Raw genomic sequence first — 24,146 nt, forward strand, 5'->3', positions numbered from 1 at the left:
TGGTTAATTCTGCCTACATTCGATGTAATCTAACCTTGCTAACTAGCCTACCATGAGGAACTTTGCTGAATGCCTTACTGAAGTCCATATATATCGCAGCCATTATTCTGCCCTCATCAATCCTCTTCATTACTACTTCAAAAACGTCAATTAAGTTAGTGAGACATAATTTCCCATGCACAAAGCCGTGTTAATTTTCCCTAATCAGTCCTTGCCTTTCCAAATACATGTAAATCCTGTCCCTCAGGATTTCCTCCGACAACTTGCCCATCACCGATATCAGGCTCCTGGTCTATGGTTCTCTGGCTCTTTCTTAAGTAGTGGAACCAAGTTAGCCAACCTCCACTCTTCCAGCACCTCACCTGTGGCTGTCAATGATACAAGTATCTCAGCAAGGGGCCCTGCAATCACTTCCCTCGCTTCACAGAGTTCGAGGATACACCTGATCAGCTGGGATTTATCCATGTTTATGCATTTTAAGATCTCCAGCATACCTCTTCTGTAATATGGACATTTTTCAAGTTGTCGCTATTTATTTCCCTACATTCTCTATCTTCCATATATTTCTCCACAGTAAACACTGATGCAAAATACTTGTTTAGTATCTCCCCCATTCCTTGTGGTTCCACACATAGGCTGTCTTGCTGACCTTTAAGGGCCCCTATTCTTTCGCTCGTTACCCTTTTGTCCTTAATGCATTTGTAGAATCTCTTCGGATTCTCTTTAACCCTATTTGCCAAAGCTATCTCATGTCCCTTTTTGCCCTCCTGCTTTCCCTCTTAAGTGTACTCTGACTGCCTTTATACTCTTTGAGGGATTCATGCAATCTGTGCTGTCTTTACCTGACAAATGCTTCTTTCTTATTCTTAATCAAAACCTCAATTTCTCAAATCATCCATCATTCCCTCCACCTACCAGCCTTAGCCTTCACCCTACCAAGAACATGCTGTTTCTAAATGACCTTCTTTTATGTTGTGTGATTCCATGAAATAAACTTCATAACTTCTAGGCACTTTCTTGGGAAATCGAATTTGTGGAATGCATTAGCCCAATCTGTGCAAGCTAAAAGCAAAAGAGATGATAGCTCCAGAATAGTGTTTTGCAAACTGTGTGATATTAAAATAGAATATTAATTGAATTTCCTGCATCTTGCTTTTAATATTTTAATTTTAAATGTTTTTTAATAATATTGTGACATTTTTGTATTTTTTTTTAGAATGAGGAACCAGTATTCTCCAAGGATGGCAGCAATTTTTTTATGACAGTACCTGTAAAACAAGGTGGTCGTGGAGAATTCCATCATATTGCCATGTTCACTCTTCAGGTGAGATGCTGTGATTCATATTTACAAGACATTTTGTTTATGTAGATGAGAGAACATGATATAGCTCACATGACTCCAGCTGGCATTACTTATTGTTTGTCAAATCTCCTTCACCTTCACCAATTAACGTGGTGAAATATTACAGCCGAGTAGTAGCAATTATTTCACAATGGTTAACTGCTCTGAGTTTTGATAGGTATTATTTTACTTTGAAAGATGAAACACAACAATTTCTGCTCATCACAACAAAATCCTACAGTTGACCGGTTGTTTGATTATAGGCAAATCATTCATAAATGTGATTTAATTTTCAGTAGGAATCTTATTTAAGAATTTACTGCAATGCTGAATCTTAGATTAGTGCAACATAAATATAAATTGAGTGGAAATTTATCTCACTCAGTGGTTCAAAGTGGGCAGTATTACATTGATTGCAGGGTTTATGCATTTCCTAATATTTGGTTTATTGTAGTAATTGGAATGATATATCAAATATTATGTATAGCTGATGGCTAATTCAATACTAGCATTTTAAGCTACCATTGGAAATAAATTTGAGTCCCAATGATTCAACATGCCAGGAAATATAGTCATGAGCCTTTTTGTTTAACACTTATAGACTTTTGTAAATAACTAAAACCACTGGAATAATGAACATTTGTGAATTTCAATAAGATTGACCCACTTTAAGATTGTCAAATTTACCTTTGGAAAGATTGATTCTGAGTTGAGCCTGTTATACAAGAAAGATAGCTTGAGATTTTAAAACCACTGACTGCAGAAATCATTGGGAGAGGTATTATAACTCAGCTGACCAGTAGATTTACAGACTGTGGAGGAAGGGGGAGGTGGAAAGGACATTAAATTGGTAGTATTGCCTTCCTGCCATCCTCCTGCTTGCCCTCAACCCATTCTTAATTTTATAGAGGAAGATTACATGCCTAGGGAGGCTGGGACAATCAGTCAATGTTTTAAAGTAAAAACAGAAAGTGCTAGAGAAATCCAGCCAGTCTGGTGGTAACTATAAAGTTAAGGTCCCAAAGAAGAGTCATATCAGACTCAAAATGTTAACTTCGTACCTCTTTCCACAAATGCTGCCAAGCTTTCTGAGTTCTTCATGCACATTTTGTTTATTTATTTCAGACTTCCAACATTAGTAGTACTTATTTTAAAGTCAAATTTCCATAATTTTGAAACCAAAAGAGAAAATGCTGGAAAATCTCAGCAGGTCTGGCAGCATCTGTAAGGAGAGAAAAGAGCTGACGTTTTGAGTCTAACTGACCCTTTGTCAAAGCTCCATAATTTTGAGTTCAGTCAGCAATTGTGGGCAGGTGGTACCAAACCTCATTGGATAGGAAGGGAGAAGGTTGCTTCCCCCATTGGGGCTCTTTTCCCTAAAATCTTTACCCACCACCAGCCTTTCCAATATGACTCCCACTCCTCCCTCTCTTTTCCTCCTTCCATCCCAGCCATGAGACATCTCTCACTTGCTTCCATCTTGGTTTTGGAACTGAGAGTCTATGGATTACCAAGCTGCTAACTAATCAGAATGACAGTCAGCACAAAGAGTTGGGACTTCATCTCCTTGGAGGATTAATTGGTCGGGGTGGTGGTGAGGGGGGGTAGGGGTGGTAAAGAGGTCAGGAGGGGGTGCAGCCAGTCTGCCAATTGCCAGGCATTAAATTTTGCCCCTTGACTTCTAAACACCATGCTCTTTATGTTCCAGTGAAACACGAATGTAAACCTGTCATTGCTCATTTGCTCATGAAAATTTCACATTAAAGTAACTCAAACCTTTCTTTTCCAAAAAGGTCAAATCTAGCCTATGTAAATGAGGTGAATGTTGAATGTGAGGCACCTATATGAACAAGAATGAGCAGATGCAATCTGGCTTTTTGGTAATTTTAGTCAATCCCTTAAGAGGTGTTATGAATTGGAATGGATGGGATTTAAACCTGTGTCTCCTGGTTCAGAGGCATGGACAGTATCACTGTACCACAAGAGGTCTCAAACTAGCTTAAGTACACATGAAAATGAAAACCCTTTAGACCTCTATTGTTTGTAATATATAAAATTGATGTAGATGAAAATGTGGATAATCTGATTAGTAAGCTTTCATGGGAAATGAAAACTAATGAATTCTGGACAGTGAGGAAGATTGTCGAAGAATGTAGCATGATATAAATCTGTTGGAAAGATGGGTGGTGAAATGGCCAGTGGAGTTTAATCCAGACCAGTGTGAGGTTATGCATTTTCAAAGGTCAAATGCAAGGGCAAAGTATACAGTAAATGGCAGGACCCTTAGGAGAATTGACAGACAAAGGGATCTTAGGATACCTGAAAGTGGCAACACAATTAGATAAGGTGGTAAAGAAGGCTTACATCATGCTTCCCATCATTGGCAAGGGCATTGCATATAAACATTGGTAACTCATGTGGCAGCTATAAAAAAAAACTTTAAGTAAACCACATTTGGAGTATTATGTGTAGTTCTAGTTGCTACATTGTAGGAAGGATGTGCAAGCTTTGAAGCGGATGCAAAAGTGGTCTACCAGGATGCTACCTGGATTGGACTGAATTAACTATAAGGACAGGTGGGATCAACTTCAATTGTTATCAGGGAAAAAGTGAGGACTGCAGATGCTGGATATCAGAGTCAAGAGTGTGTTCCTGGGAAAGCACAGCAGGTCAGGCAGCATGCAAGGAACAGGAGAATTGACATTTCAGGTAGAAACCCTTCATCAGGAATGTTCTGAGGAAGGGTCACCTGACCAAAACGTTAACTCTGATTTCTCTTCACAGATGTTGCTAGATCTGCTGAGCTTTTCCAGAAACATCTGTTTTTGTTTCTGATTTACAGCATCCACAGTTCTTTCTTTTTTTTAATGAATAGAGGGATATGGATCATGTGCAAGCAGATGAGATTAATTTAGAACGGCATTATGGTCAGCACAGATATGGTGGGCTGAAGGTGTGTTCCTGTACTGTTCTGTCCGATGTTCCTTGTTCTGATTTGGTGCTAATTATCAGTAAACTGACCATTTCATTTGCAGCCCACATGGTGGCAGGTTTTGAAGCTGGAAAAAATGTCACACCAAAGCAGTATGTTGTGTTTGAAGATTGAATGTGACATGGTAGGAGAGTTTCCAAAAGCTGACTCTCCTGGACAGGTGTTGCTTATGTGGTAACATTTCAATAGTGTTAAAAGTGGACTTTGCACAGTTTCCGGTGTGTGTATGACCATGGTGGGAATTGAGCATTAGCCTTGGCCTCTGGATAACTATTAAAGTGATAATGCCACTAAATCATCATCCCCCTATTTATAACCTCATTGTTAATTTAAATAAACACATGATGCTGTGCCATAGGTGCAGTTGCATTGATATCTCAAGCAACAAGCTGGCCATCTCTGCAACCTGTGATTGCAGAGCAGTGGTAATGAGTATAGCTCCATTATGCTGCACGGCCAGTGGAAGATATGGAAACACAATTATGAGCTAGTAAAAATTATAACTTTTCAGTCATTTTGAACATTTGTTCAGGAGGATTTGAGAGGAAGTTATGTTTACTATTAAAGTTTGGAAGCATTGTATTTATACAGTGAAAAATATTTAATTAGTTAGTTGATATATTAATGAGCTAGCTCCATGTTCTCATTTTATTTTAAAGTCTAATGCTTTTCATATGTAAACAGTAAATGTTAAGACACAGAGACAGTGATGCTCAAAATCAAATAAAATGACCAGGTGATGTAAAGAGTGGGGTGTGCTCTTTATTTTCATTTAACTTTGTGTGGACAAGTCGTGCTGGTTGATAAAGTGTATTTGATCATAACTTTGTTAACAATGCCTGGATGTTTGCCTTGATAAGGAGTCTCTCCGTTTATGGTAAATGGTACATGAATCCCAAATTGCAAGCCTGTTTCCTAGTGGTGGCACTTCCCATTTTCATGAGGTCAGTTTGTGTTTCACACATTCTTCAAGCAGGCAGCTGGCCATATAAATTATCTGTTACATCCATTCAGTGTAATTTGGCTAGTGCAGAAGCATAAACCTGAAGTATGCAGAGCAAGCCTGGTAAAAGCAACTCTGAACTTAGTGAATACATTTCTTTTGGAATGCTTCTCTCATTGCCCTTTTTCTTCTCCTTTATTTCTTTCCTCCATTCCATCAAACCCATTGAACTGTCATTTTATATTTATCCATAACAAATTTACTGATATACTCCTCCAGACCCAATGCAAGTCTTACTGATTACCCAGAATGTTGGCTGTTTACATTCAGGAATCCTGAATTCAGTTTGTTGAATACCTTTTATGATATACATATCAGTGCCCTATAATTTCCGCTGCCTCCAGTGCATTGGACTCATTTATAGTTAATATGTCAAAAGTCTTTTAATTTTTACTTTGTTCAGTACATTAAACATCTTGAACTGCCAGTGCATGTCTCATCTCGTTCTCCATTTATATTCTTCAATATTCACAGTTAGCCTGTCCATCCATTTCCCTGCTGAACTAGAATAGTGATCTTCTCTTGAACTTTAGCTTAATGACTGCAACTTCCTTTGGTGGTGGTGCTGTCCTTGCAAGTTTCCTACTTACTTTTTCACGTTGGATATAACCTCCCTTTGAGGTAATATGTGTCCACTTTAATCTAAATCATAAAATCACAAAATCAACCACAAATATCATGCTTATAAAAGAAAATCTGTTTATGTCACATACAGACTAAAAGCTATAGAAATGTTTGAAAGGAAGGAAAGCAGCATAACTTTGTTTAGGAACATTAATTAGTTAGCAGCTTGCAAACACACAGACTGCAAAAAGGACACTTTCATCAAATTACCCCAGCAGAGATTTAGACACACACATGCCCACAAACACATACACAATAGTCATTTCTGCAATGTATATATCAGAACCAAGTAGAATCCATGACATAACAGACTGAGGAAATTGAAGGTTCTGATGGCAATGCCCCTCTGATGGGAAGCCTGAAAGTATCCATTTAAATTATTAAGTTCAAAGGATTCTGCTACAGTTAAGTAAATAGTTTCACAGGAGAAAGTAGTCAATTAAAAACCTAGTTAACACCTATGTACAATAATTGTTAATTTCCGCTCCTCAGAAAACCCAGCCCTTGCCTTTTCCAATAGCATTCTAAGCTGCTGTGTTGGTTCCAATGTAATTTATACCCCTAGTTTTCCGAAATTTGTTTCTGTCCTAGGGCTTGTTTCTGGGCTCATTACTAAGTTGTTTCTACTTTTGGATATATTTGCGGATGATCCACAGAGTCTCAAGTGCGAATTAATTATAGTTATCATTGCCCTTTCTTTCCTATCTTTATCTCATCAGCTAGGAATTTAGTTAGAAATGCTTCACACCCCCAGCTAAAGGTATTATTTTCTGACACGTTTCTCTGTTTCCACTTGGTCATCAACTCTAGTTTCTTCCCACTACTCTTATGGCAATTTTTTGCTCGGGCCCCTACCTGATGTGATTCTGACCTCTATTGTGCACCAGCTTAGATCTACTGCCCTGATGATTCTGGCCTAGCTGTCATGCAGTGGTTCTGATCTCTCCTGGCAGCTGTCACCTGTGTTGCAGCTTTCTCAGTTTGGTTCTCTCAACTCGTGATCCCTACTCTTGTGTATGTTTTCATCATTCAACACTCAGGTCTCCAGTGTTGGTTCTTTAATACTCATTTGAACCACCAGTCCAACAAATACAAGATAGGTGCTTCCTAACTACCATTGGTAAAATAAAGTCCCTTCACCAGTATCCTCTCTGCTGCATTTGCAATATGGCATACCCTTGTCACTATATGTAAAGGTGAAGGCTTTCATTTTACCCAATACTCAAAAATTGGATGTCATATTCAAAAAAATTATCTTCATTATATACAAGTCACAAGGAAGTCATACTGTTATGCATTATATTAGGGGTTCTACAACATTTAAGCAGTAAATCTATACAGTTACAACAAGCTCACTTGATCAGTTGTTTTGTCTTAAGTTAGCTCTTTCCATTTTAATCCCCAATCTCATCTTTCCTTGATCACATTATCATGTGACCTTCCATCTCTTCCCTCCCTGATCTCATCTGTAGTTAATCAAATAATTCATGTGGCTTTCTATCTCACAGTCAGGTTTCTCTAAAGCTTTAGCAGCTTAGATTTTATGCCAAGTGACCCAATATTCTTGTTTGTCAGTCTGATTTACACTGTTATCCAATATTCTGACTGAGATACTAGGAAATTCAACCTCAATTCCCAACCTTCTGACAGCCCTATGCCTTGCGTTTCCTCTGGTCAGAAGTCACAGCCCCAGGTTATAGTCCAACAGGATTATTTAAAACCATAAGCTTTCAGAGCTCCTTGACTTCACCTGACGAAGGAGCAGTGCTCCAAAAGCTGATGATTTCAGATAAACCCTTTGGACTATAAGCTGGGGGTGGGACTTCTGACCAGAAGAAAGGCAAGGCATGGGCTGTCAGAAGGTTGGGAATTGGGGTTGCATTTCTTAGTCAGAATATTGGATTACAGTGTAAATAAGACTGACAAACAGGAATAATGGGTCACTTGGCATAAAATTTAGGAGAAACCTGACTGTGTGACTTCTGACCTTGTCCAACAGTGGCACATCCACATCCTGGTCACCTGTCCTTTGTTATTGACCATCACAAAGTCTATTTGGACTTGTAAAAGCTAATTCAAAATAAACATTCCAAACCTGATTTATAAATAAAATAATTACACATAAACATCGATTGCTCATCCTTGTGTATTCCATTAACACCATTTTCCATCTGGCTTCATTGTTGTAACTTCATACAGTGGTTACATCCCTTTTGGTTTGGCTGAAAATGTTTGGTAGGGGAAGATTCCAGGTGGCCAAAGAGAACAATGTTGAGGAGCTCTGGGCCTAAATAGCCCAGATGCAACATCATTATTGGGTTCACAAGTGAGAATGCATTTGACTACTACTTAAGCTCTGGTTGTATATGATTAGTAAGTTCAGGTTGCATAATTTTAGTCTGACATTCTTTCTCCATACAAAGTAATTAAATGCATCATCTCAGCAGCAGTAAACCACTTCACAATCATTGCTTTTTAAAGGCTTTGACCCTTTTTATGCAATGAAATACAGCCATACTTCTGAAGAGGAAATTACAGTGGCACTTGCTCACATCAATAGGTTGGAAGACATTTTTTTAAAATCATGTATAAAACCTGTTTTTTTGCAGCCTACCTCAGAAGCAGTAGATCTATGTTGATTACATGGGGAATGCTACTGTTTTCAGGGTTTGTCTAATTTCACAGGGTCTGTGTTGATTCCATTGGCAAAACCTCCATCAGGACACCCTGTGGAGAAGTATGGTATCTCACGCAGCAGCTTCCAGACTTCAGGATTTAGCAGTGCATGTATAAATGCCATGAATCAGTGTCCGATTTGTACCTTCTAAGTCGCTAACTGTAACAGCCTTGTCATTATTACTGCTACAAATTCCAGGTCAGTAACTGTAATTTGGGGTGATCTATCTCCAAAAGGGCACTGCTGTACAGGACAGAGTTCAAAAATGAACGGCGTGAATGATTTGAGGGCTTGCCGCTCTGGGCTATGGTAACAGATTTCCAGAAATGAACATATTGTCATTGGAGAAACCAAGATTAAATGATGACACGAGTTCTCAATTGTATCATAATATGAAATAGCTGCCCTAAAGCATAACTTTTTTTTATTTTCTTTTGTGCATTGATCACAAGAAATGCATTTTACTACAAGTCAGTGGTTTTGAATTATTCTCCCTCGTTGTCGTTGCATTGTTGTTATACTGTGAAAGGCTAAGTAAAACTGAAAAGGCATCATTTAACCCATTTTAGTGGATGCAAATAGTCACAATTCAACCAATAAAACAACATACTTTAAAACATTCCTTTACTCTTACCAGTTGGTTATAATGTTGCGTTTCAGAAAGATTTGGAGAATATTCCCATTTGCAGTTAGCATTTTGTTGAGTGTGATTCATAGAAGCTGGTTTATCAGGCTCAGAGCAATCGTTCTCACTCAATCCTGCTTTTTAATGAGCTCTTAAACTCATCATGTTAAATTCATTATGTAACCAGGCTCTTGGGTGCCTATCTCAGGACTTGCACAACTAAAGGCAGAAATGCACAGCCAAGACCTTTCAGCTTTCATACCTCTAGCACCATGCTTCAGGCCCAGCTGCATATCATGTCAGATACTCCCCTTCATGTTGTGGTGCTGAACGGTTATTATTGAATATGTGGGCCAGAGGGAAGGAAAGCTCACTTCCCACTTCATGGACAGAGACATGGAAATGTTAGTGGACAGAGAGAAGGACAGGAGGATAACCTTTTTCCAGCAACTACTATAGGAGACCACACCATTAGGTACAATCAGAATGGATACAGATTGCAACCCAGCTTATCAGGAATACCTAGTAGCATCAAGTCACCATAATCTCATAGGACTATAGGGATATTCACCATGAGAGACAACTCATGGTGAATTGAACCTGACAGTCATCATGCCTCAGACAGAGGTGATGTTGAGAAGGTGAGAGCTCTCTGGTGGCCTCAGCTGGTGCAGGAATTGAACCTGTACTGTTGGCATTATTCTACATCACAAACCAGCTGTCCAACCAATGAAGCAGTACAGATAAAATGACATTTTGTGTTCTGTAAGCGTAAGTGCCAATATATTCTATTACCTCGCTCACAGGGCCTTAAAAAACTTACCAAATCTCAATGAAGACAGCTGTTAGTGTTCAGCGCATCATGTTCATTCAATGGTCTGCAGTCACCTAATCTTCCAAAACTATTATTGCTTCCTGCCCATTGAACCATCTCTTTACTCATGCAGACACATCAGGGTCTCTTTAGCTCATGCATTACTATATTCATTTCTAATTACTTCCATCTTACTCCATTACTTCCTTATCTCATTTCAGGAAAAGCTCCCAAATCCATCCTCACCCTGGACTGATGTCTCATTAGCACTCAACTGACCAATTAGTAATTCTCTGACTGATTACAGTTCACTTGCTGAATTGACCCTGGCCCAAACCTCAGACTTCGAAGACTTGAAACCCCCAGATTTGGTAAAACCAGGTGTGTGATGTAAGACCGAGCGTGTGACTGACTGTGGCCAAACCACTATAAAATAATTAGACAAACATTTTGACTGATATAGTCCTGTTTCACCCTACCAAGGACTGTTGACTGCCACATATCACCATTTACTTGAAGTACATGCAGAATGTATGCCAGGTAAATTGCTGGCACATGCTGCTACTCACAGTGATGGAGGTTGCTCATTGCAGCAACATGTCTAGCCCCTGTCTGACTCATGTATCAATTGCTCAGTACTCTCCACTTGTAACAAACTGTGATCCTTCCTCTGCATGAAAAGAAATTTGTAAGTCACAGCACTTGACATTAAAGTTCTTGTGTATTAAGAAGTCATAGCAGACCTTGCAGAGTCTCACAGCCTTTAATCAGTCCTGAAGTCAATCCGTGCAATAAGAAAGGAATGTTAAGTATGCAGAGGCTGGAATCCCCTCAATAAGAGATCAAATGAATGAGTACTAAGAAATCAAGCTAATGGGGAATAAAGAGATGGCAAGCCAATTAAACAAAAAAATTGGTTGTCTTTACAAAGCAGGACAGAAGTAACATCCCAACAAGTCTAATGAGAGAGAGAAAAGGAAGTTTTGTTCAGGAAATTGATTGGATTAAAGGCCAATGAATCCCGAGGGCCCAATATTCACCACCCCAGAGAACTTAATAAAGTGTCTTTGGTGGTCATCTTTTAAAATCAATCTAAAATCTGGGACAGTTCCCATGGATTGGAGGGTAGCTAATGCCACACTATGTAAAGAAAAAAAATTGAACTAGAGAGAAACAGGGAATTATAGACCAGTCACCCAGACATCAAGGAAAATGCTAGAATTCATTATAAAAGATTTAATAACCGAGCGCTTGGAAAACTGTGCCAGGATTGGACAGAGTCAGCATAGATTTATGAAAGTGAAATCATGTGTAACACATCTGCTGGAGATTTTTGAGCATGTTGAGTTGATAGTAGGAACCCAGTGGATGTGGTTTTCAGAAGGTTTTCAATAAAGTCCCACATAAGAGATTAACATGTAAAATTAAAGCACATGGAATTGGGGATAGTGTACTGATGTTGATACAGAAATCTATTAGATCAGAAACAAAGATTAGAGGGGCAACCAGTAATTGGTGAGGTACACAGGGTTAAGTATTTGGGCCCAAGCTATTCACAATGTATGTTAATGATTTACATAAAGGAACTAAATATAATATCTCCGTATTTGCAATGGCACAAAGTTGATGGAGCGAGCGTGAGCTTTGAGAAGGATTCAGAGGTGATTCAATGTGATTTGGGCAAAGTGAGATTAGAGGATAAATGTAAGCTTATCCACTTTAGTAGCAAAAACAGGAAGATCAATTATTATGTGAATGGTGATAACTTGAGAAGGGAAGTGCAATGAGACCTGGGTGTCCATGTATACCAGTCACTGAAAGTAAGCAGGTTATGAATATGGCAAATGATATGTTGGCCTTCATACTGACAGGATTTGATTGCAGAAACTGCAGTGATAAGATTATACCTGGAGTATTGTGTACAGATTGGTCTCCTTGTCTGAGGAAGAATGGTCAGATAATGAAAAGAATGCAACAAAGATTTACCAGACTAATTACTGAGATGGCAGGACTGAAGTATGAAGAGAGATTAGATCAGGTAGGACTATTTTCACTGGTATTAAAAGAATGAGAGGGTTCTCATAGAAACCTATAAAAGTGTAATAGTACTAAATGAGGTAAATGCAGAAAGAATGTTCCCGATGATTGGGCATCCGAGAACCAGAGGTCACAGTCTAAGGATTACAGGGTAGACTGTTCAGAACTGAGGTGAGGAGCAATTTCTTCACCCAGAGAGTGGCGGGTCGATGAAATTCTCTTCCCCAGAAAGCAATTGAGGCTAAAATATTGATTTTCTTTTCAGGAAGGAGGTAGTTATCATAGTTAGTGTTAAAGGAATCAAAGGCATGGGAGAAAACAGGGACAATGTACTAAAATAGATGATTAGCTATGGTCATCTTGAGCAGGTCCAAAAGGCCAAATGGCCCACTTCTACTTCTGTTTGCACATTTTCTCTGCATTCTGTGCCTCTGCATACAACACAACTTGATGTAACTACACAACTCATAGGTATCCATAGCCTTCAAAGCAGAAATCGTGCCTGAGTTGATCCAAGAGATGGCATGATGATGAGGTGAGGCTGGTTTATTGAATCCTGTTTGCGTGGATAAAGTGTCAATGAAGATAGTAACCATGGAGCATGGAGGAATACTATTCTGAAGAAAGGGTTGCTTGATGGCCATGACAAGCATAGACAAACTGCACACAAGGTACTTGCTTTGATTTATATGTCAAATGTTTGTGCCATCTGTTTCTGAACATAGCATTTATAAAGGAAGGGAAAGCTGGAAATTGTACAGAAACAAGGTGAGTTGGAGTTTGGATGAGATTCAAATGCATGGAAATAAGATAGTCACCAATGGTGATATTCCAACTTTATCAACAACTGCCTCACGAAAAGAATTGAGAAGCATATTCCTGACTCATTCACATCATCTTTTCTCACCTTTCTAGCCATTATTCATGCTGTACCAATGAAGGGAATTCAAACAAGGTCATTTCCTTCCTATTTTAGCTCGATATTTCTGTCACACTAAGGCTAAAGTATGATAGGTGCCCATTTCCTTTGATGTAGATATTAGTGTAGTAAGGTGAAATGGTGGTTTGCACATATGGGAAAAATATTGAAGCCATGCCTAATGTAAGCAGCCTAAATTATATATCTAAGATACATCTGCCTCCTTCAAACCTAAAATTAGATTCTACTATCCTGCAACAAACAAAAACAGAAATTGTTTGAGGAACTCAACAGGTCTATCAACACCTGTGGAGAGAAAACAGAGTTAACATTTCAAGACTAGTGGCCCTTCTTCAGAACTTCAGATTTGCCAGACCTGCTGAGTTTCTTCATCAATTTCTGTTTTTGCTTGTTTCAGATCTCTAATAAGATACAGACTAGTCTTAAACTTCTCTTTTGATCCCTTTCTTTTAATATTATTGGAAGGTGAAACCACAAAAATGTCTGCAAGAGATGTGTCTCTATCTAGAAGTGATGGGGAAACAATAGTTTCATCAGCCTCTTTGTTATCACAAATTGCTCTCTTTTGAAGTTTCTTTAATACCTTTAGCTGTTACATTCCAACAATCCTCTACAATTCTTTTTTGCCACCAAACTACTGAATTTAACCAAGCAGCCATTTTATCTTTGAAGCAGTTCTCTTGAAAAAAAGGACGCATTTGGGAATTATGGGGTAAAAATGCTTGCATTATTTTGGGGTTCTAACCTGGGGTTGTCATAATAAAAGTTCTCAAAGAAACTTGAGATGGCAATAAACAGAATGATTAAATCAGTGAGTAAATTTTTTTCTCTCATTCATTGAATGCTGTTGTCATGGCCGCGCCTTCATTTACTGTTCATCCCTAATTGTCATTAACTAAGTGTATTGCTAGACTATTTCAATGGGCAGTTAAGAACTTTGTGGGAAAATGTGAATAATTTGTTTGCCATTATAATGCTACTTCGCAATACTAAAGAATCTAATATTTATTAATAATACGTTTGACTGAGCAAATCTAATTAGACAGGCGTAAGGAATGAACTTCAAAGCAGTTAAGATGATTGTAATTTAACGCTGTAATTTTGATATCACTTTACTATGGTTAACAGAGTTAGGCAAATCCTCCTCTATCAGTTTCAGAGTCAATGATTCCAATGCTCTCATAGTTGACATCCCATCCTCCTATCACTATAGATTCAGCGCATCTCTATCTTATTTGCCCAAGATGTCCTGTGTGCTCATCAATTAACTTCCTGATCTATGCGGGTTTCCAGTTCTGCCTGACTTCTACTTCTTGTGCATTCCTATCCCATTGGCACCTGAACCTTCTGCTCCAGCTCCTCTCCTGTATTATCCTGAAGATTAGAATAAGATGTTCATCAATATGTACACAGTTATATTATCACATTTCAAACCTGGCCTCTGTTGCCAAGCATGTCAAATTTCTAGACTTCAGTAAGATTATCTACTTGTAATAACCGAACACATCAGCAATTCCCAAAATGACAACTGTGAAGCTGACATCAAGTTTTGGCATCCACACTTCTTCACGAAAATTCAGAAGTTGTTGACTGTGATATTTGATTTCTCCATAGGGTGCACAGTTAAAATCCCCACAGATGGAGCTCTTCAGAAAAAAATGCTTAAAAGTGCAAGTTCATGCCAAATTACACTGTTAGACTCACTGTAAAAAAAAACTCTTGGCAAACATATGCCTTTTTGATTGAGGTGCAAATGGGTTTTAATTGCATTCTAAGTTGATTGATTAGAAATAAACAACCTCTCTGACTTCCTCATAGGTCTGCTCCTGGGCCTGGTCAAACTGGCCATTAACAGGTCCAGGCAGTGGGCCGTAGAAGGGGTCGTTATGGCCAATTGCTGCCCTCTTCTGTGGTTACATCTGGGCCCGAGTGTCCCTGGAGAAGGAGCACTACCAACACCCTCAAGGTCTTCAGGGAGAGGTGGGCACTGCAGGATGTGGGGTATTTTATTTCCCCTCTGACTCTATTTTGATTTAGTCCCTGCCATCCCTTTTCACTTTTTGACCACGCAGTATTGCCCTTGGATGAGAAGGGCACGACTTGTCACTGGCCACTCGGGTGTTTCCTTTCTTCCTGGTGGTGGAACATAAATAAAATTTTATGCACTCATTGTTCATTCACTTTAAAAAAACACAACCTCTGTGACCTGCAGAAACATATTTATGTTTATGCACTATTGAATTTTATGATGAAAATTAGTTTGTAGTTTTCAAATAATGTGTGTTTAAAGTTTGTTTATAATTAATCAGTTTCTAACTTAATCCCATATGCCTATCCTGACCTTCCTATAACTGTAACATGATTAAAAAGTGAAAGATGGTCAGTGTTTTTACTTGCCACTTTGCAGTTAGTGAGAAATTTTCAATGTGATTGACTATTTAGTCTGCTTGATGGTATCATTATTACTGGACCCCAAAGATCCACTTGTTCAACCCCAGAACTAAAAGTGTACTGTGCACCACAGATATTGTTAGATTTGTATGGGCAGCTTTTATAAAGATGCAAGCTTTGTCAATTCTCCATTATCTGCACATTTTGGGCCAATGTAATTTATTTGACTTTATCTGTACAATAATTCTCTGTGGCAAAATGTTCTCTTGCAATATAAGACTTTATTCAAGTATTTTGGCAATAACTGTCATGTTTGTTATTTGAAAAGCAATCTGCACCAGTGTTTTTCAAAAACACTGCACTCATCTCGTATTAACAAATTATAGTGTAACAGCAGTTTCTGGGGCCAAGTTCAAGAAAATACTGAGATGATAAACATCCATAGAAATAGTACTCCTTTTGAGCTTTCAAGCTTTTGAATGGATATACCCTTTCTTGAATAGTTTTCCTCTATTAAAAATGCCAAATTGTTATGATGTAGCATCACTAAGTGTCTCCTGTGCTGAAGTATTCAACTCCTCATGCAAAGAACATGAATACATAGAATTTGAGAAAAGCCATTACTGTTGACCTTATCAATTCCAATTAAGAAATCTGCATTCAGATTTTAAGATTAATTTGACTTCCCAGTGGAGAGAGTCACCAATCTTAGTCAGGTTATCTTTGGTGGGAGATGAATGGTTTCTGAAAATCAAGCCTAACCTTCCAACTGAATACAGATGAATCCTAGTAGGTCAGCAAATTGAAGGTGGCCATTTAGATATTTCACACAGTATAACTGTAAAACGAATGAATGCATAGTTACTTGAGTTTGATTTGATCCTTGCTTGAAATGTAGGCACTACTTTTGTAACTTTCAATCAGAGAACCACTTTTGCATCCAATTGCAGCAAAACTGTACTGCTCCCATAAAGAGGGACACAAATTCATGGCAACCAGCTCACTTCCTGTACACGCAATGTCTGTCCACCATCTATAAAACACAAGTCAGGAGGATGATGAAATACTCTCAACTTGCCTGGATGAGTGCAGCTCCAACAACACTCATTAAGCTCAACATCATCCAGATGAAGCAGTCCTCTTGATTGGCATCACATTCACTCCCTTCACCACCAAAGCACAAAGGTAGCAGTGCATGCCAACATCAAAATGCTTGCAGGAAATTACTTAGTCAACACCTTTCAAACCTGTAATCTTTATTGGCTAGATGGATCAAAGCAGCAAATGCATGCAAAGATCACCACCTGCAAGTTCATCTTCAAATCACACATCATCCTGACTTCCTGACATCCTGACAACCATACTGCAGATCCTTTACTGTCACTGAGTCATTATCCTGGAACTATCTTCTTAATGGCATCTTGGGTATATCGTCACACCAAGGATTGCCGTGATTCAGCCCACCACAACTTTCTCAAGGGCAGTTCTCAGGGAGTAAAAACTATTGGCCTAGCCAGTTACACTCAGCCTGCGAATGAATATAAACATGTTCACGGTCTTGCATAAAAGATTTGGAGCTGGATATGAGTACAGTTCAGACTACATGATACAATTTTTAATATAAAACTGGTCCCTGTATCCTTGTCGTTACAGAACTTTACAAGATTGTTTACAAAAGGAACCACAATTGCATTTTTAGCAAATAAAAATGTTCAACAGTTAGATTTATTAAGTAACACATTGATCTTTTTAGCTTAATTATAATTATCGAGTTGTATGTTTTAAGAGGAGTTGTAGCAACACATAAATTGAGAATCTTAACACATCATTGTCAACTTTGAATTTGTCTGGAGTGAATTTTCATCTTCAGCATTTCAAATTAAAAATGAATGACATGGCAGCAACAACAACTTGCACTTTCTCTAATTTATCAAAATATCCCAAGGTGTTTCACAGGAATATTGTCAAACATTATTTAACAGCAAACTACCAAGAGCAACCTTTTTAATCTTACATCACAAATGTGGCTATGTCTATCATCTAGGATGTTTAGTCATATTCTGGTGGGCTTGAAGGTGAATTGCTAAAGCTGATCTGTGCCAAAACATTTCTAGTGGCAATTGGAAGGGATATCATAGCCAATTAATTCTTGGAGAAAACAAATAGAGACTATTCATCTGTGGGAAAAAAAATAAAGTTTTGAGTCTGGTATGACCCTTCTTCAGACTGAGCAGCTAATTTTGAATATTAGACAGGTTCCTGATTCAGGATGTTCTCTCCTTGTTTTATCTCCGCTTGTTTTCAAAGGAAGCCACGTCAAATTTTATTTGGTTGCACCAGGGGCAGCAGTCGACGGCAAGCTTTTCCCAGGACTCAAATTCAATATTAAAACTCTGAACTGAAGCCTTTAGAGTGTCCTTGTCGCATTTTATTTGACTGTCATGTAAAATGGTGAGGTCACCTTTAGAATACGGTGTTCAGTTCTGGTCTCCCTGCTATAGGAAGGATGTTGTGAAACTTGAAAGGGTTCAGATAAGATTTACAAGGATGTTGTCAGAGATTTGAGCTACAGGGACTGACTGAATAAGCTGGAGCTTCTTTTCCCTGGAATGTCAGAGACTGAGGGGTGATCTTATTGAGGTCTATAAAATCATGAGGACTATGGATAGGCTGAAGAGCCAAGGTTTTTTTCCCAGGGTATGGGAGTCCAAAACGAGAGGCATAGGTTTGAGGGGAGAGGTGGAAGATTTAAAAAGGACCTGGGGGGAAACTTTTTCACGCAGAAGGTGGTGCATGTATGAGCTGCCAGGGAGGTGATGGAAATGGGTATAATTACAAAATTTAAATGGCATCACTTTGAGTTCCTGAATAGGAATGGATTAGAGGGACATAGACCAAATTCTAGCAAATGGGACTAGATCAGTTTAGGATATCTGGTCAGCGCAAATGAGTTCGACTGACGGGACTATATGACCTAATGACTCAAGTTATTAATAGAAAGGGTGAGTATGTGCCAGGAATTCTGGCTAAATGATAAGTCTAACTCAGTTGTGACTGATACAATTTGCTTCTTTCTTTTCAAGGGTTCTTCATGAATTCTTTTCAAGGGCAACTTCTGATTTTCAGGAATTTCTTTCTCGTTATTACTAACTTGTTTAATAGATTATGCTTCACATAGGAACAATACCTTTGGTATGTATGCTAACATTTGAAGCACTTGAATTTACATGAATGCAGGAACAGTGGAATTCGTTAATATCCTCAATAGTTGCCAACACTCCATTAAGCTTTAATCCATAATATACAATGAACACATTAATTTAGTTGATAGCACTCTATTTAATTTGGCACAAGATAACAAACATAATTTAACTGACCTGTTTCTGCATCTAAAAAAAACTTTCACCTTGAATACACCTTCCACAGACAAGGGAAAACACAGAAAACACATTTCTAAAACTAGAAAGTATTAAGTAAGCAGTTTAACACATTCTTTCTGGTATCTCAGACCTCAATCTCCGATTTAAATTTGACAACTAACACCTTGTTCATTACATTAAAAGCATCCACTATATATTGTGACCTAAAACTAAAGTTTCCATATCAATTTTCAAGGAATTCCTGACTTGATTGATTTTTGGCTCATTGTTGGCCAAGTATTGTTTTAGGCAAAAGTGAGTACTGCAGATGCTGGAAATCAGAGTCTAGATTAGAGAGGTGCTGGAAAAGCACAGCAGGTCATGCAGCATCCCAGGAGCAGGAAAATCAACGTTTCAGGCAAAAGCCCTTCATCAGGACTGTTTTTTTTTGGTGAAGCTAAAACACACAACACCAGATTATAGACCAACCAGTTTATTTAAAGCCACAAGCTTCCAGAGTGCCTGCTCCTTCCTCAGTCAGCTAATGAGGGAGAATACATTAAGCACAGAATGTAAGATAAAAGGTCAAAGATCACACAATTTATGCGAATGTATTGCACAAACGAGATGGCTATTAAGTCTTCAATCAGTTGGAATGGAGGTGCAGTTTTTGATTAATATATAAATCCCTGCCCCCAGATAACTTCAGGTTTTATCAGAATAAAGGTGACACCTTAGGTCAGACATTGCATTTTTGGTGTGAGGCCATGTTTTAAGTGTGTTTTATATCACATCCTGGAGACAGACTCATTTTATTTCCAAAGTATGAATTTATAAAATGCCACATTGACTGTCTACAGATTATGTGCTTTTTGAACAAGATAGAATGTAGCTGCAAACTCAAATCTGCAAATGCAATTTCATCCCATAGATTTATATATATACGTGTGTGTGCGCGCGCGTGAGAGAGGGAGACTGGGAGTGAGTGTACAGTGTGGTGGGGTGACCTGTATTATGACATGAGTCCAAGATCCTGGTTGAAGCTGTCTTCATGGGTACTGAACTTGGTTATCAGCCTCTGTTCGGATCTTCTGACAAACATACTCCAAGACGGACTTTGGGACATGCAATAACGCAGAGGCTGATAACCAATTTTGATACCCATGAGGACAGCCTCAACTAGGATCTTGGGTTCATGCCACACTACAGATCACCCCACCACACTATACACTCACGCTCTCTTATACATGCACTCACTCATACTCCCTTTCAAGCACACACACACAGATACTCTTTCTTTCTCTCTCTCAAGAGCACACACACACATACACACTCTCTCTTCCTCTCCCTCCTTCTCTCTCTCTCTCATTCACTCATTCTCTCTCTCTCTCACATACATACACACACATATAAAAATATGGGGTGAAATTGCATTTGCAGATTTGAATTTGCAGCTACATTCTATTTTGTTCAAAAAACACATAATCTGTAGACATGAGTTAGAGATGCCAGTGTTGGACTGGGGAGTACAAAGTTAAAAATCACATAACACCAGGTTATAATCCAACAGGTTTATTTGGAATCACAAGCTTTCGGAGCACTGCTCCTTCATCATAAGAAAGAAGTGAAACTAACAGGGTCATTCTAACAGATGAGAGACTTAACAAACAATAGTTTCAGTTACATCACACTGTAAACTTTTGCTTTAAGTTCTGTGTCTTACAATCTTATACTCCACAACTACCTGATGAAGGAGCAGTGTGCCGAAAGCTAGTGCTTCCAATTAAACTTGTTGGACCATAGCCTGGTGTTGTGTGATTTTTAAATCTGTAGACAGTCAATTTGGCATTTGGAAATAAAGCCAGTCTGGCTCCAGGATGGGACACAAACAGATTGAAACATAGTTAAAAATCACACAACACCAGATTATAGTCCAACAGGTTTAATTAGGAGCACACTAGCTTTCGGAGCGCTGTTCCTTCATCAGGTGATTTTAAACTTTGTACACTCTAGTCCAACACAAGCAACTCCAAATCAAGATTGAAACATGGCCTCATACCTAAAATGCAATGCCTGACCAAAGGTGTCACCTTTATTCTGATAAAACCTGAAGTTATCTTGGGGCAAGGATTTACATATTAATCAATCGAAACCTGCACCTCCATTCTAACTGATTGAAGACTTAATAGCCATCTGGTTTGTTCAATACATTCGCATAAGTTGTGTGACCCTTTGGTCTTTTGCTATAAATACTGTGCCTAATGTATTCCCTCTCTGAGGGCTAGCTGCCTGAGGAAGGAGCAGGGGTTCTGAAAGCTTGCAGTTCCAAATAAACTGGTTGGGCTTTAACCTGATGTTGTGTGATTAATGACTTTGTCCAACACCAGCAAGTCCACATTATATTCTGTCAATGATGCTTTTAAATCTGTTTTCTCTGCTTTGCATCCTCCCATTTTCCCTCTTTCTAGCTTTTTTTTAACCCTTATAGTTAACTCTCAGTTGTCCCTTGTTGCTTCCCTCTCCTCCTGAATCATGCAGCCTATCTCTTTCTCTTTCCACTTCCAGATGTCCTTTCATCTCCTTGGAACCTCCCTCTCTCACCCATGTTCAGCCTCTTCAGCAATCCCTGTCTCTCTTTTTCCCAAACATTTTGCAACCTCACAGTCTGCCCCAATCCCTTTACCGAACTCTCCTCTCCCAAATCCCCTTGCAGCCTTTCCAGTTCTACATCTCCTTTGCAGTCTTTCACTCTTGCGATAAGACTCTTCTAGCTTCTTTCCTCCCCCAAAACCCTTGCAGTCTCTTTCTCCTCTTCACCTTCCCCCTTGCAGGTGCAGCCTCTTTCTTCTCCCAGTAGTTGTCCTCCTGTAGTCCCCAAAGACCCAGCAGTTGGATGTCCTGCCAGACAGCTCCCCAGATTTGCCATCCCTGCCAACCTAACGGTCCCACACGTTCTGCCCAGGACATAGAAAGGTAGCTAGCATCATGAATTTCTCCACATACTTTGGGGGAAATTTACATGCTTCCCCATGGATTTGGAGCACTGATCTCAATAAGGTGCAGATGCTTAGCATACTTTCCTGGATGAGAATCTCAGTTTCTGTATTTTGTCCTCACATTTGGGCGGCACGGTGGCACAGTGGTTAGCACTGCTGCCTCACAGCGCCAGGGACCTGGGTTCAATTCCTGCCTCAGGCGACTGACTGTGTGGAGTTTGCATATTCTCCCTGTGTCTGCGTGGGTTTCCTCCGGGTGCTCCGGTTTCCTCCCACAGTCCAAAGATATGCGGGTCAGGTGAATTGGCCATGCTAAATTGCCTGTAGTGTTAGGTAAGGGGTATATGTAGGGGTATGGGTGGGTTGCGCTTCGGCTGGTCGATGTGGACTTGTTGGGCCGAAGGGCCTGTTTCCACACTGTAAGTAATCTAATCTAATCTAATCTGAACTTTGGAAGCTTCTGAAGGCTTTTCAGTTGAAAGTGGTCTGAATTCTTGGCATGTCTCTAGTACTAAGTTCAAGGCTTGAATGCATAGAACAAGTTTGGCGAGCAGGACCATTGGTAAACAGACTATCACACTGTCAATTTGGTGACTGCAGATTTACTGCTGTTTATCATAAGACAATATTTGAGCAACAAGATTAAAAAATGTATCCTGTAGAATGAGAGAGAGTGGGAGAGATGGAGAGGCAGGAAAATTTATGGAAGGAATTCGAGCTTTGAGGACTTTGATAACTGAAGGCAGAGTCATGAATAATGGATTGATTAAGTTGGAAATGCTCAGGGACCAGAGTTGGAGGTCTACAGAGCTTGCAGAGGTACCTGGGGAATATTGAAGAAAAAGTGAAGGTTAAGATGCGGAATTCTTTTTAAGTGGAGCTGTAACTTAATGAAACCAATACTTATTGTGAGAACAGGGATGATTGATGAACAAGAAGGCAAATCTCTTTGTAAAATCATCATCCAGAAGGCGTGACAATGAACATTTATCAGTACAGTTATTGTTTCTGGGTGAACAAAGAAAATTTACAGCCCAGGAACAGGCCCTTCAGCCCTCCAGGCCTGAGCCGATCCAAATGTACTGTATAACCCTGTCGGTCAATTCCTAAGCATCTGTATCCCTCTGCTCCCCACCTACTCACGCATTTATCCAGACGCATCTTAAATGAATCTACCGTGCCTTCCTCTACCACCTCTGCTGGCAATGCATTCCAAATGCCCACCACCCTCTGTGTAAAGTACTTGCTGCGTGTATCCCCCTTAAACTTTCCACCTCGCACCTTGAAAGCGTGACCTCTCATTATTGAATCCTTCACCCTGGGAAAAAGCTTGTCTCTATCCACCCTGTCTATACCCTTCATGATTTTTTTAAACCTCAATCAGGTCCCCCCTCAATCTCCTTTTTTCTAATGAAAATAAACCTAACCTACTCAACCTCTCTTCATTGCTAGCACCTTCCATACCAGACAACAGCCTCGTAAAGCTTCTCTGCAACTTCTCCAAAGCATCCACATCCTTTTGGTAATGTGGCAACCAGAACTGTACACAGTATCCTAAATGTGACTGAACCAATGTCTTGTACAATGTTAACATAACTTGCCAGCTCTTATACTCAATACACCGTCCAATGAAGGCCAGCATACTACATGCCTTCTTGACCACTCGATTCACCTGTGCAGCAACTTTCAGGGTACAATGGACCTGCACTTCCAGATTTCTCTGCCCATCAACTTTTTCTAAGGCTCTTCCGTTCATTGTATAATTCACTCTGGAATTAGCATTGCCTAAATGCATCACCTCACATTTGTCTGGATTGAAATTCATCTGCCACTTTTCCGCCTAACTCTCCAGTAAAAAATGAGGTCTGCAGATGCTGGAGATCACAGCTGAAAATGTGTTGCTGGTCAAAGCACAGCAGGCCAGGCAGCATCTATATCCTCCTGCATTCTCTGACAGTCCCTTATGCTTTCTGCTACTCCACCAATCTTCGTGTCTTCTGCAAACTTGCTGATCATACCAACAGTGCCCTCTTTCAGATCATTTATGTATGTTACAAACAACAGTGGCCCCAACACTGACCCGTGTGGAACACCACTAGTCACTTTTCTCTCTTCAACCACTACTCTCTGTCTCCTGTTGCTCAATCAGTTCTTTATCCACCTCACTACAATACCCCGCCCACCATATGACTTTACTTTCTCCATTCATCTACCATGGAGAACTTTATCAAACGTCTTACTAAAGTCCATGATTATGACATCAACAGCCCTTCCTTTAACTTGGTCAATTCCTCAAAGAACTCCAATAAATTGGTAAGGCACGATCTCCCCGGCACAAAACTATGT

At 39.4% G+C, this 24,146-nt stretch overlaps 1 protein-coding gene across 2 annotated transcripts in view; it reads left to right on the top strand.

Moving 5' to 3' along the window:
- The window catches only part of LOC132817060 (inactive dipeptidyl peptidase 10-like), a 924,305-nt gene that overhangs the window by 803,834 nt on the left and 96,325 nt on the right, over positions 1-24,146 (top strand). For both annotated transcript variants that reach the window (XM_060827148.1, XM_060827149.1), the window contains one exon: positions 1,217-1,324. In XM_060827148.1, the coding sequence (XP_060683131.1) occupies positions 1,217-1,324 (108 nt within the window). The remainder of the gene's footprint in view (positions 1-1,216; positions 1,325-24,146) is intronic.

Source organism: Hemiscyllium ocellatum, chromosome 7 (genome assembly GCF_020745735.1).
Source record: "Hemiscyllium ocellatum isolate sHemOce1 chromosome 7, sHemOce1.pat.X.cur, whole genome shotgun sequence".
Lineage (NCBI taxonomy): Eukaryota > Metazoa > Chordata > Chondrichthyes > Orectolobiformes > Hemiscylliidae > Hemiscyllium > Hemiscyllium ocellatum.